At 35.8% G+C, this 12,995-nt stretch overlaps 1 protein-coding gene across 20 annotated transcripts in view; it reads right to left on the reverse strand.

Annotated features, from left to right (window-relative positions):
* LOC129005589 (RIMS-binding protein 2-like) overlaps positions 1-12,995 on the reverse strand; it is a 208,159-nt gene that overhangs the window by 56,663 nt on the left and 138,501 nt on the right. For 17 of the 20 annotated variants that reach the window (XM_054434535.1, XM_054434533.1, XM_054434529.1 and 14 more), the window contains 3 exons: positions 7,481-7,667; positions 5,138-5,369; positions 1,624-1,716 (listed from right to left, as the gene is read on the reverse strand). In XM_054434535.1, the coding sequence (XP_054290510.1) occupies positions 1,624-1,716; positions 5,138-5,369; positions 7,481-7,667 (512 nt within the window). The remainder of the gene's footprint in view (positions 1-1,623; positions 1,717-5,137; positions 5,370-7,480; positions 7,668-12,995) is intronic. The other 3 variants (XM_054434534.1, XM_054434531.1, XM_054434516.1) reach the window with 1 other exon arrangement.

Here is a 12,995-nt window from a genome sequence, read left to right on the forward strand (position 1 = left end):
AACATTCTATAACATTATTAGTATTGTTTTCTCAGATTAGAACTATTAAAAAAGTCCCCCACAACCACTGATAAAAGTCACGGATCAATTTACTTAAGTCATGTAAAATCCCGCTGCCGACCCGATCGAGTCGGCCGATGTTTCTACCAAGATGAGGTACGCCGACCCGATCGGTGACTGGCAGCTAATGTGTTAACATCAATATTGTTGCATTTCCAAATCCATTAGCACCTTTTTAATCTGAAGTTTATCAGAAACACTAAGCATTTTACATTTCCATTTCATATGCATTAATTATCACAAAATTATCAGTTAAAAAAAAAAAAAAACAGAGGAGCCTACGAACTGTCAGCAAACTGTCCCTGATAAATGCCTACAGACAACTGAACTAAATGGACACAAACATAATTATGGCCGAAGAGAGAGTTATGTATCCAACACCTGATGTGGTTTTTTGGATTTTTTAAATTGATTTGGAAAAAATCCTATACAAAAAGATGAATTTATTAAATGACTTTAAATGTGACTCAGGCATTTTTTGGCAAGCTTTATAACTTTAAGAGGGACATCATTGTGACCGACAGAATTTCTGTTTTTAAAGAGTTGATTACTTTTTCCACCTTTTATGCACCAATGAATATAAAATGAAAAGCCCTTGCAAGACATAGCTAATTTTCAATTAGACTTTGATTTTCAATCAAATCAAATCAAATCATTCTTATTCAATAAAACAGAGTACATGTGTTGAATAGATTCAAGCCAATAAGATTAGAAAATAAAATATACATGTAGTTGACACGCTATACATAAAGTAAAAACAATAATGTATTTCTCAACACTGTGAAGATAAAATAAATAAATATGGTTATATTATGGAATTTTATTGAGTTAACTAATGTTTGATTGTTAGCTTCGGCATTAGAGTTGTGTATGGTATTTGATTTTTATTTTAGTGGCCAGCCTGTTGATAATGGGCGTTGTGGTTTTTATTGGTAAGTGGTCGCTCACATTTTTTAGGTACTCTGGGCCTAACCATTGGATAGTTATGACGAAGACCAAGTTGCGTAGTCAGCAACGACCTCCTAGGAGAGTGGAGAATCTGTGTAGGCCTGATAGTGATTATTCTACGATTGTTTGGTGACTGGTTTTTACTTGTTCACAGTGACCGTGTATGAGCCAGCCCTGTACCAGTTAGACCCGGCTTTTGGCCTAGTGGTTCCCTTATCGTAGACCCTGGAATTTTACCCAGCCATTGTAGGTTAACGGTTGCGACTGAGCACTTATAATATTTTCCAGTGTAGGGAAAGATTTGTCGCACAACAATGCTGTTAAGTGAATCTTTTCAATTCTTCAATTCAATGAACTGAACTGAAATGGCTAGTTAAAAAAAAACCGCCATAGGTAAAAATATTTTTAAACACTATTCAAAATTCTTTGATTCTTTTTTCAAACTAAAATACATTCAAACCATTTTAAGACATTAAAAATCAGAAATTGTAGTGCCTGTCTATTTAAGCAATCTCTTGGAGCAATGGTGAACAAAGATGAAATTCAGGTCAATAAGGCTAGTGAAACATCCGGTATAATGAATCAAGTCCTTAGATTACAGCTTTTTAGACTAACCTGGACTTCAACAACCATATTGTGGGGCACATATCCTCTTCTCCCCTTACACTCGCCCCAGTAGAAGCCGTCTGCATCCTTCTCTCCAATAACCTGTTGATTAATCACTCGTTTATTGTAGTACTAGCAGTGTACCCATTGTACAGAACGGGATCATGTGGTAAGTTGAAACATTATTTAATTCAGAATAAAAGTTTGTTAGCATATCAAGTTTACATTTTTGGAGATACGCTGACAAAACCTCTATAACAGTTTCTAATAGTTTAATGGGAAACCAAATGCCTTGCAAATAAATGTCGCATGGCTATCTATTTTCTTATCAGGCCTATATATTTCATGGCCAATGATTTTACAATGAAATAGAATCTTTATATATCTTTGAGGCACAGTCCTGAAATAAAATTAAGGGCTACATCTCACACTGGTAAAAATAGTTAAATACCACCTCACCATTACAGCCACCATACATGCTATATAGCTTAGCTTATCGCGAATGGACCCAGACCGATCACGCAAAGCATTCTGACATTGTTTCTTCCATACTTCTTTCATCCTTTCTCCATGTCTTCTTTTCCTCTCTTCTGCCCATTTGGTTCCTGGCTGCTTTGGTGCTTCTTTCTCTGACAAAACTACCCACTTTTTTATTTTATTTCTAAAAATTCTATCTCTAACATCTTTTAGTTCAATTTTTGTAAGGACGGCATACTTGGCTTTTTTCACTCACATGTATTGTATGGACTAACACTGTGGGGGCATTTGTCTTATTCAAATGAAATCCTTATTTTACAGAAACAAGTTATTTGCACCATTTGTGAAGCGGGTCCTGTGGATCACTGCAGATTGCAGACCTCTTCCCATCAGGCTTAGAATTGTGACAATAATAAATTTATACATTTAGTTGATAAACAACCATTTCTATGGCATCCATGGATTTCTCAAAATAAATATAAATATTGAATTATAATGTGGATTTGCCAACACTTTTTTTTTGGTAATCTGTATAAAATTGCTTGAGAGAGGGGCTTGGCAGATCCACATTATCTACATTTTATAGACCTGTCATATTTTACTTAACTTACTATTTTGTAAACCTTGTATTTTATTTTATAATTTTTAAAATGTTTGCATTCATGTTGACTATGTCTATTTCTTTGTACAAAGAAATCTCAGGGACGATTTACCAAATAGGCACCGTAGGCATGTGCCTAGGGCGTGAAGCAATTGGCTTTTTTAAAGGGGCACCAAAAAACTGGAAAAAAAATTGTGGTTGTATTTGGATGCGATCGAAGACATTGTAATCGTCTCCAGCGAAAGCGGAAAAATTTTAATTATACCCCGGGGTCGTTTTTGTCGCAGATCTTGCTGAGTTTAGCAGCGATCACCGTAAATTCCTGACTATTTCTGCGGTCGTATAGACATAATTTATCGTCTGCCATGACAGTATGAACATAAATATGTGGACATTATCATCGTCTTGCCCGATTGCGGTAAAATTCTGATCAGACCTCGTGGGCGTAAAGATCATTATATCGTCTCCCGTAGTCTTGTAGACATAGTAATCGTTTCCCGCCATTGCAGAAAAATGGTAATTGTCTCCCGCAGTCGTGAAGACATAGTAATCGTCTCCCGCTATTGCGGCAAAATGTAAATCATATCCCGCAGTCGTGTGGAGATCATCATCGTCTTCCGCGATCGCGGCATAATTCTGACTGTTTCCCGCGGTCGTGTGGACATTATCATCGTCTTCTGTGATCGCAGCAATATTCTGATCATCCCTCGTGGTTCTGTAGATATCATCATCGTCTTACGCAATCATGAAAAAATTCTGACTGTTTCCAGTGGCTGTGTATACATTATCATCGTCTTGTGCGATCACGGCAAATTTCTGATAATCCCTCGCAGCCGTGTAGACATCATTATTGTATCTGCTGCGGTCCTGTAGACATTGTAATTGTCTTCCGCGGTCGTAAAAACATAGTAATCGTATCCCATGATTGCAGCAAAATGTTAATGATATCCCGCGGTAGTGTGGACACTACTATCATTTAATTATTGTCAGTATTTAATTGTCGTGCAGTCTTTATGCTGTTCAGACAAACAGAAATTGAGATAAGACTTGTTTTAGCTTTCTTCGCCCATGAGATGTAAAAATAGTCTTGATTCTGCGCAGTGTACACACAAAACTAAATTTTTATTTGTATAGATTTATTATTGTTATTTTTTTTAACCATGTGCTCTATTCACAAAGAAACAAATCAATAATTTATTACAATATAGAGTTCATATTATTTAAATTATGTATTTGCTAATCTGGTATGAGAAGGCCGGAAGTGTCGATCCCCAGAAGGACAAGTAAGTCAGCGAGGGTCATTGTATGAGATGAGATGTAAGGCCCCTATTAGACGTGAGCAACATGTGGCGCAGCTAGTGGAGCCGCCGGTGGTGACGCCGGTGACCTGCCGGTGCGCCGGCGTTTGGAACCTGGACACTAGTCGCGCGACACATTCGTAGCTCACTCAAACAGCGGAATTTACCACAACACAAAATATTATGTCTAGTGTCAAACATGACGTTGAGTGACTGCATCCACAATTTGCACGTTACTATTAGCACTTAGGCCCCTATTAGCCGTGAGCAACATGTGGCGCAGCTAGTGGAGCCGCCGGTGTCGGACGTGTAGAGGGGCATGGAGGCAAATGGTGCCTATTAGCCGCAGGGAGACCGGGGAGACCGGCGGGTGGCGCCGCCGAAAAAGCTGACCTAACATATATGACCTACGTAATGCTAACCAAAACAAACAAGAAAGTTTAAAAAAAATGTCCAAAAGACTGATGAGAACACCACACTGTTGAGGGTATGTGTATGTTTGAGAAAGCAGATCTCTTTGACGAAGCTAGCAACCCCAAGATGGATAATTAGATCTCAACTAAGGCTTCATCTTGGGTCCAGGTAAAGCTACAGTATGTTACAGTATTTCTAATTTTGTATTCCAAATTCTTTTCCAAATTGGGGTTTTATTGGAGTAATTGTTAGCACTATCAACAGTGAACATTTGATTTTATTTCACAGCATTCTTTTATCCTCTAAAATTTAAGATCGACCAAATTAATTGTGCAAAGATTCCAATCCATTTTTTATGTTCTTTCCCATGATATGACACTGGGGAAGAAGGGGTTTAGTTTCTTTGGCCCAAAAAAGTACAATGCTTTGCCACCCACTTTAAAAGAGTACAGTTGTAATAGGTTTAAGAAATGTGTAAAGGAAATGTTTACCTAAACTGTATAGATAATTTTATTTTTGATTTTATGAATAGACTATTGTATTGTTTTATTTACTTAATTGGACCAAAGTTGTCATGAAAAACAGAGTTTGTACTTTAATGAAAGCTTGGAAATAAAGACCTTATTTATTTATTTATTTATATCAGAAAGGAGGTTTTAAATACATCTATAGAAGCACCGTAAACTTGAGCAAATAAAACTGATAGCCAAAAAAACTACATAGACTACTGCACCTTTATTGAGTCTCCTTCGGAGAAGGGTAATTCTTCGTCACATGCGTCAGGGTTTGGTGACATGGTCGTTGGGTCGTAATCAAATAGTGCCATGAACCATCGTACCCTCTTATCTCTGGGGGGCTGCTGTGTGTGCTGTGATGGACCCCCTCTGGTCCCCCCAGACCCTCCACCACCAGTCCCCCTGTACCCTCCTCTCTCTTGATGTCTCCTGTCTGTGTAATAGGGATCTCTGAAACACAACATTATACGTACCATAATGCTATAAGTTGAGGTACTAATAATTCCCTTTCGTCAATCCTCTGTATTTTAAAATATTCAAAATCATACCTCTTGCAGGTTCCCTACGTAATGCTAACCAAAACAAACAAGAAAGTTTAAAAAAAATGTCCAAAAGACTGATGAGAACACCACACTGTTGAGGGTAAGCAGAAAAGAAGCCATAAGAAGTAAACATACACCATCTACTTCTATTCGGGTCACAAGCAAGTCAACTCTGAGATGTCCATATGATGTTACTAATGGTACATCAAGTTGAATAAAAATTCTTAGGGATTTATGTATAGTGGAGGTATACTTAATATTAACTTCAATAATTCATAAACTTTTTTCATTACAATTTCTCTCTCTGAAATACTGCACAAACAATGTTTAAATAACATGGGTAATTCTAATAACTGTTTTTATGGTTCAATAAGATTCAATAAGATTTATTGCAGCCATTAAACATAACATTTTGTAATAGGCATTGTTACAACAGTACTTAAAAATACATCATACATCAATTATAAATTTAAATATATACAATATCCTATTTAGAATCTAAACATGATATGTCACTATTTAAAAATTCTTCCTGCGTGTAGAATGCTTTTGATTTTAAAAACTCAGTAATTTTTCTTCTAAATTGGTTTAAAGGTAGTTCACGAAAACAAGTTGGTAGCTTGTTGAAGAAAATATGTTGGATGTAAAAATGGCTATTTACATTTTTTGAAAGTCTGATTTGAGGTGTGACTAGGTTGTTTTTGTGCCTCGTGTTGTATGGATGAGAATAGCTAGACAATTTTAAGGGGTTGTTTTTTATATGAATTAAATTACAAAGAATGTACATAGATGGCAGTGTTTGCAAATTTAAATTGGAAAAGTGATCCCTACAGGATTCATGATCTTGCAATCCTAGCATGGCTCTAAGAGCTTTCTTTTGCCAAACAACTGCTTTCTGAGCTAAGTGTGAACCACCCCAGAGACGCAAACCATAAAGCAGCTGTGAGTGAAACAAACCGTAGTAAGTCATTATCAAAGTGTTAAAACTCACACATGATCCATGTTTTCTCAAGAGACAGGTTATTCTAGCCAATCTTTTACAAAGTTGTGTAATGTGGTTATCCCAGCTTAGTCTGTTGTCAAGATGGATGCCTAAGAGTTTGACTGTTTTATAAGCATCAGTGGGTTGATCTTTTTTTAGAGAAAAGTAGATGTATTCTGTTTTTTCCTCATTGATAGCCAAATTATTGATTTTATACCAGAATTTAGCACAGTTTAGGGCATGATTAAGATCGTACTCAACTGTTACAACATTATCATCTTTACAGAACAGGGTAGTATCATCAGCATAAAGTATTGATTGAGTAGGGATATTAAAACTAAAGTCGTTAATAAAAATCAAAAACAGGAAAGGTCCTAAAATGGACCCCTGCGGAACACCAGCATTCAATTCTAAAATATCATAATAATCATCTCCTATCACGACCTGCTGTTTACGGTTTTCCAGGTAGGATTGAATGATGTTTAGTTCACGGTTCCTAACACCATAGTAATATAGTTTATCAAGAAGAATGGGATGGGAGATTGTGTCGAAGGCCTTGGTCAAATCAATTAGGCATGTACCTGTCACCAACTTGTCTTCAAACCCTTGCAAAACTTGGTTAATTAATTCTTCTACAGCCATTGTGGTTGAACAGTTGGCTCTAAAGCCGTATTGATCTTTATATAAAAAGTTATTCACAGTAAAAAAGTGTTGAAGCTGCTCAAGCATACATGATTCAATTATTTTCTTTAGAGTATTCAGTTTTTTTTTCCATTAATGAATGGCAACTGGAGTTTGACAAGATGAATTCACAAAAATTGGCATTGAAATACCACAACAGTGCAATATAGCCTAATACTGCACACCACATTCATTGCCTTTTTCTTCCCTATTCCTTCGACTAACCTAACCCTACTTGACGATACCGTTTTGCCATTGGTTGGTCATCTCCCAGCCTCTCTCTTACAGCCAACGTAAGAGTAACGATGCTTGTTTTGTACAGTAATGACCATCAGTTTATTACCAAACTTGCTTACCTATCATCTCGTCGCTGTGGGTTGCGGGGGTGTGTAGGAGCTTGTTGACGAGCCCCGTATTGCCCGCGAGGTCCCCTATCATAGTGTTGCTGTTGGTGATGGGGCCGACCTGCACCCCCACCTCGTCTGTCCATATAGTCCTCCTCGCTGTAGTTCCCCTCACTTCCTGTGTCCTTGGTGATTTCTGCTAACAATCATTACATTCGACTGTCTTTATCTCTTTACTTGTATTGTAAACACAAAGGACGATAGTTCAATGGTGAACAAGATTGGTAAATGTGCACATCATATAGATTACAGGTTAAATTGTAACAAACGACAGTTGATCAGTGGAATAGTATTGAAATTGTAGAAAATATTGAAGTTACAAAATAATTGTCTGTTAAGACTGAGATTGAAACTAGGGATGGTCAAGTCTCGAAATTTCGGAAAATTTTCGGGAAATTTTAAATCTCGTTACACGAGACGAGATTTCTTTTTGGCCGAGATTTTTATCGAGACGAGAATAAAAAAAAAAAAAAAAAAAAAAAAATTAAAAACGCCTGCAGAAAGTCAATGCAATACCCGCAATACAGGCGCGTGTTGTAGTTGCGTTTCCTTTGCGAAGGCGTTCTTAATTAATTAATTCTTCAAATGTAAATATTACTTAAATTATTTTAATAACATTTGAGAAGTTTTGTTTGTTTTGTTTTGAAGTGTTAGCAGTGTGAGGAATGTTTTATTACTACAAAAAAAGTCAAAACAAGTAACTATTTTATACAAATTAATATTTTATTTTATGATTTATTTTATTTTAGGATAAGTTGAACTCTATCCTAACTGATATCACTATGTTTCCTAATCGTAGGCATTTTTAATAATTTAGGCGTGATTAATAAAAAAAATGTTATGCTGAGGTTTTTTAATAAAAGATTGTAAATATTCTTGCCTATTATCATTATTTTTGTATTTAAACAGTCATCTAACAATATTACAAAATCAGGTAAAAATTCCGAACGTGCATTTCCCGTTGTGTATGAGAAGGGAAATCCCGTCTCGATCTCGTCTCGAAATTTTATGAGAAATAAAAAATCTCGTCTCGTCTCGTCTCGAACTAAAAATCCAATCTCGTCCATCCCTAATTGAAACAAATTCTTTTTTCTTTAATTCTATAACATACCTGCCAAATGTAAATGAATCTTCTCCACAGTACACAGTAAGCAGCTTGGTATGCCCTCTTTATAGACCAGAATGTAGTTTTTTACAGAAAAGTTCAGAAAGGGACCGGTAAAATCAGCTGGAGTATGGTAATAGTAGTTTTCATTACTAGACTGGAAAGTGACTCATTGCGGGGAGAGATGGCATTTTCGCGCGAGGCGAAGCCGAGCGCTGGAAACGCCATCGTGCCCCGCAATGACACTTTCGAGGCGAGTATTGAACATTATTTTTCATTACGATACCGAAAACTTATAAAAACATGAAAATTTTCGTTTATTTAACTTAGTATTAAGAGAAAAAACCGAACTAATGAAAAAAAACTCAACTCTGAATTATTAATAAGTGCACGGAAAAAACTCATAACGCTAACTTTCCGTGTGTATGTACCTCGACATAAGCACGGAAACTTAACGTTATGAGTTTTTTCCGTGCACTTATTAATAATTGCATGGCCAATAGTTTGAGGAAAAACAGACTATTTTGGGTAAAAAAAAGTATCTTTATTAAATTAACTACAGAACAAGCTGATGAATAAACAAATAAAGAAAGAGACCTTTGATGATTACATAGGATCAACACGCTGATAAATCTTTATTAATGAAAATGAAAATGTATGTTAAAGTCGCAGTTTTGATTTTCACTTATGTTTAACATTTTTTGTGGTAGCTTTAGGTTTTTTCTCATTTCTGCAACATTGACTTCCGAGTGTGTTCCATCAACTTTATTATTTTCTTGAATGAAATTGCGATTTTGCACAGTATCTTCTTCTGATGAAATTACATCGTCGATTGTAAAATATTGTTTTGAAACCAGATTCACCTCTTCATCATTGTTAGAAATGTTATTGAGTGGCAGTGAATCCAAAGAGGAATTGTTGTAATTTGAAATTGAATTAGTAATGTCTCTGATTGGAAGTAAATTCAAAGAGGAATTGTTTTGATTTGAGATTGAAGTACTTGGTTTTGAAAAAAGTTTTTTAGACACATCAATTTTTCTATTTTTGGACTCCTCAATGTAACCTTCAGCAACGGTTGCACTTTTCCAGCCTCCGTGCCTCTTGAGTGTGAGTAAATCCGCTCCCCCTTCCACCAGCATTGACGCGGATGTGCGTCGAATAGCATGACCTGTGTAGGATTCAGGCTGTTCTAGCTTAAGGTACTGGGCGACCTTTTTGGGAACATCCGAAATCGTATGACTCCCGACATGTTGTGCTACGCACTTGCCTTGCCTGAAGCCAACAAAAAGTCTAGGGCTCGTCATTTTTGATGGGCGTAAAGACAAATATTTACGTACTAGCTGGCAGGGTTGATACGTACATTCATCGTCTGTAATGATGAAACTTCTGCTAGCATGTGTTTTACCATCTCTCAATGTAACCTTAATGAAACTGCCATAATCTTTTACGTCATTTATGCTAAGGCGTAATAGATCATCTCGCCTAAGGGCTCCAAAAATGCCAAACGTCAAAATTACTTTACTTAACAACCATTCTTTGTCGGGAGCGTTGATCATGAACTGAGAAATTTGATCAGATGTAAAAACATTCGCTTTTTTAGGTTTGAAACCAACAGACTTTTTCTTTAAAAATGCAACTGTTTTTGGAAATTTTAAATTTCCAAGATTTTTTTTTACTTTTAAGACATTTTTAACCATTGAATACTTGCTCCACAAGGTGCTAGGTTTCATAGTTTTCGACAGTTCTGACATATAGACTAGAAGTATGTCATCATTAACCTGGCTAGGTTTAATGTTTTCTTTTTGACACCAAGTACAAAGCTTATCGTATTCATTTTCGTATCTTAAACGCGACACATCAGGCAATAATTCGTTTGTTACACTTACCGCTCTGTTCATCAAAGTTTCAGGAATATTATCCATATTAGTACACATAGTTCAAAGAATCTATCTCAACAAACATAACCTAACTGACAATGTCAATATATAAGCGAGGAATGTGTTTTCAACAACAATACAATCAGCTGATCTGACTGCACCGCAAAATCCCATAGCGGTTACTTTCCGTGCAGTACATACGCACGGAAAGTTAACGTTATGTAACTTTTCCGTGCAGTAGCGGGAATTACCTATTTTCTTATCTCATTTTACGTTTAGAAAGTGTACTTTCGTGTGTAGAGTAATGAAAATTAAATTTTCATCACTCCTTACCGAAAGAAACGATTTTCAATATCAACTGATATCAAAGAAAGTAGTTGTTTCCCAAGCTTTAATTTAGACCGAGGGAAAAACGATCAGCTGATTTTGATCTTCCCACCCTCTAAATTTACTTTCCCTTGTTCAAGATTAGTTCTCAATTCATCCACTACCTGCACTAGTGTTTTGTTAGGTTTATTTTAATGATTTATATCAGCTGTTTTCATTGTTGCACAATCTAAATGTATTCAGAAACAGGCGTTAGTTTGTATTGCTATGTTTTTAGCATAGTGCGTGTTGGAAATTGCTCAAAGTATTACTGATGATTTGATGAAAACAGCTTCGGAGGTAAATAATCACCTTCCACCAGAGAAATAAAGGCAAAGATAAGAAGAGGAATTCAGAAAGTTTAGAAGCTGGTACAAATTACAAAATGTTAAGTCAATTAACCCTCCGAGTGTCACGTGTTTTGGCCTTAATGTCAGCCTATTTTTTGCTCATTTGCAAGGTTTTATTAAAACTGATCTGAGAAGCTTAAAAACAATGTTAATTATACTGTTCTATATACCATTTTGTTTGGAAAATCTTGGGCTTCAATATTATATATAAAACATAAGGAAGATTAAAAAAAAAAAAATTTTTTTAGGTAAAAAAATGTATAATTTCGAAAATTTTCAAAAAAAAATAAGTTTGCGCTCAATGAAATTGTATAAATTATAGGCCTATAAATATTTGAAAATAGCCACTTTGTTCTAAATTTTATGAGGATTACAAATCTATAATAATATAAGGAAGTAGATTTGCAAATAAAAAAGTTATGGGCAAAAAACAGATTTCAGTACATAGCGTTTAGCTAAGAATGCATAGCCCAACCATAGCTAGGAATCTGGCTGATAATTTACATCAATATCACTACCTACTTCTTCAGGATCATCAACCAGCACTTCAAAACCACTTAAATCTTCTTATAATGCACCACGTATATCACTACTTTTGATTTTAACACTAAAACAATGATAAACGTAATAAAACACATCAGTCATCGGTCCGAGGGTAACCTAGCTGTTTACAAATACACGCACGTCAGCTCAGTCAGCTGTCTGCTACAATATTTTCGGAACTAAAATGAATAGTGCTTAGAGACAGACCTCTGCAGAAAGCTTAGAATATTACGGACAGAACGATACCTAACTCAATCCAGTACAGTCCGATTCAGTTAGTCATAGAGCCTTCGCCGTAAACAGTGTTCGCGAGTCGCTGCAGCGACGCACGACACTATACAAAGTGCGTTACGCGTCGCTGCAGCGACGCATGACACTCGGAGGGTTAAAGTAATTGCGTCATGATGAAAAGTATCATTCAAAACTCGTACCGAAAGCTATGTTCCGACACTTGCTCCATTATTCCCGTCCTCGGCTTCGCCTCGTACGTGAAAACGACTCTCACATGCTCGGCTTCTCCTCTCACGTGAAATTTTTCCTGTGTTTGGCTTTGTCACACACATGAAAATTGAGCGCGCGCCGGAAAATGCCACTTTCGGTACTAGTAATGAAATATACTATTGTCGATTACAGATTCATGACCCATTTATATTTAAATAACATTAGTTTTAACAAGTACTTATGTTTGCTGCTACAATGAAGGTAATACAGTGTGTTCTTTAGGGAAAAGTTAATAGGCCTACCTTAGTGTGAAATAAAATAGATCCTAAATTTCATAAAACTATATCAATAAACAAGCAAACTACAACAGTTTATTTATTCTCCATAAAAATAACACAAGAGTATTGAATTTAAAGTTTTTATTAATTTTCTCTGTAATCAATAAGCACTTCAATATATACTTCATAATTTTTTTTAAAGCTCTGCAAAATGGTTTAGAGTGAAATTGCAAACTTCCATTTTTTGTTGGTCAAAAGTGAGAAAAACAAATTTTAAACCCCCTTTCCCATAGTTCCATTATGCTAGTTTGCAAACTCATTAGAAAAAAACATAGGTTTACACGTTTGTACAAAATTTAATTTAAAAATTGAATAATTTTTTTATGTTTTCTGATAGCGAAAAAACCCATATGAATTTGAATGGATGGTGTTATTTCGCCTCTGGGGATTTCAAAACAAATAAGTAAAGTTGTCTCTGGTATAGGTCATATACCATATATATAGGTC

The sequence above is a fragment of the Macrosteles quadrilineatus genome, unplaced genomic scaffold, assembly GCF_028750875.1.
Source record: "Macrosteles quadrilineatus isolate MER2022 unplaced genomic scaffold, UCM_ALF_1.0 Scaffold_24__1_contigs__length_1734639, whole genome shotgun sequence".
Taxonomy (NCBI): Eukaryota; Metazoa; Arthropoda; class Insecta; order Hemiptera; family Cicadellidae; genus Macrosteles; species Macrosteles quadrilineatus.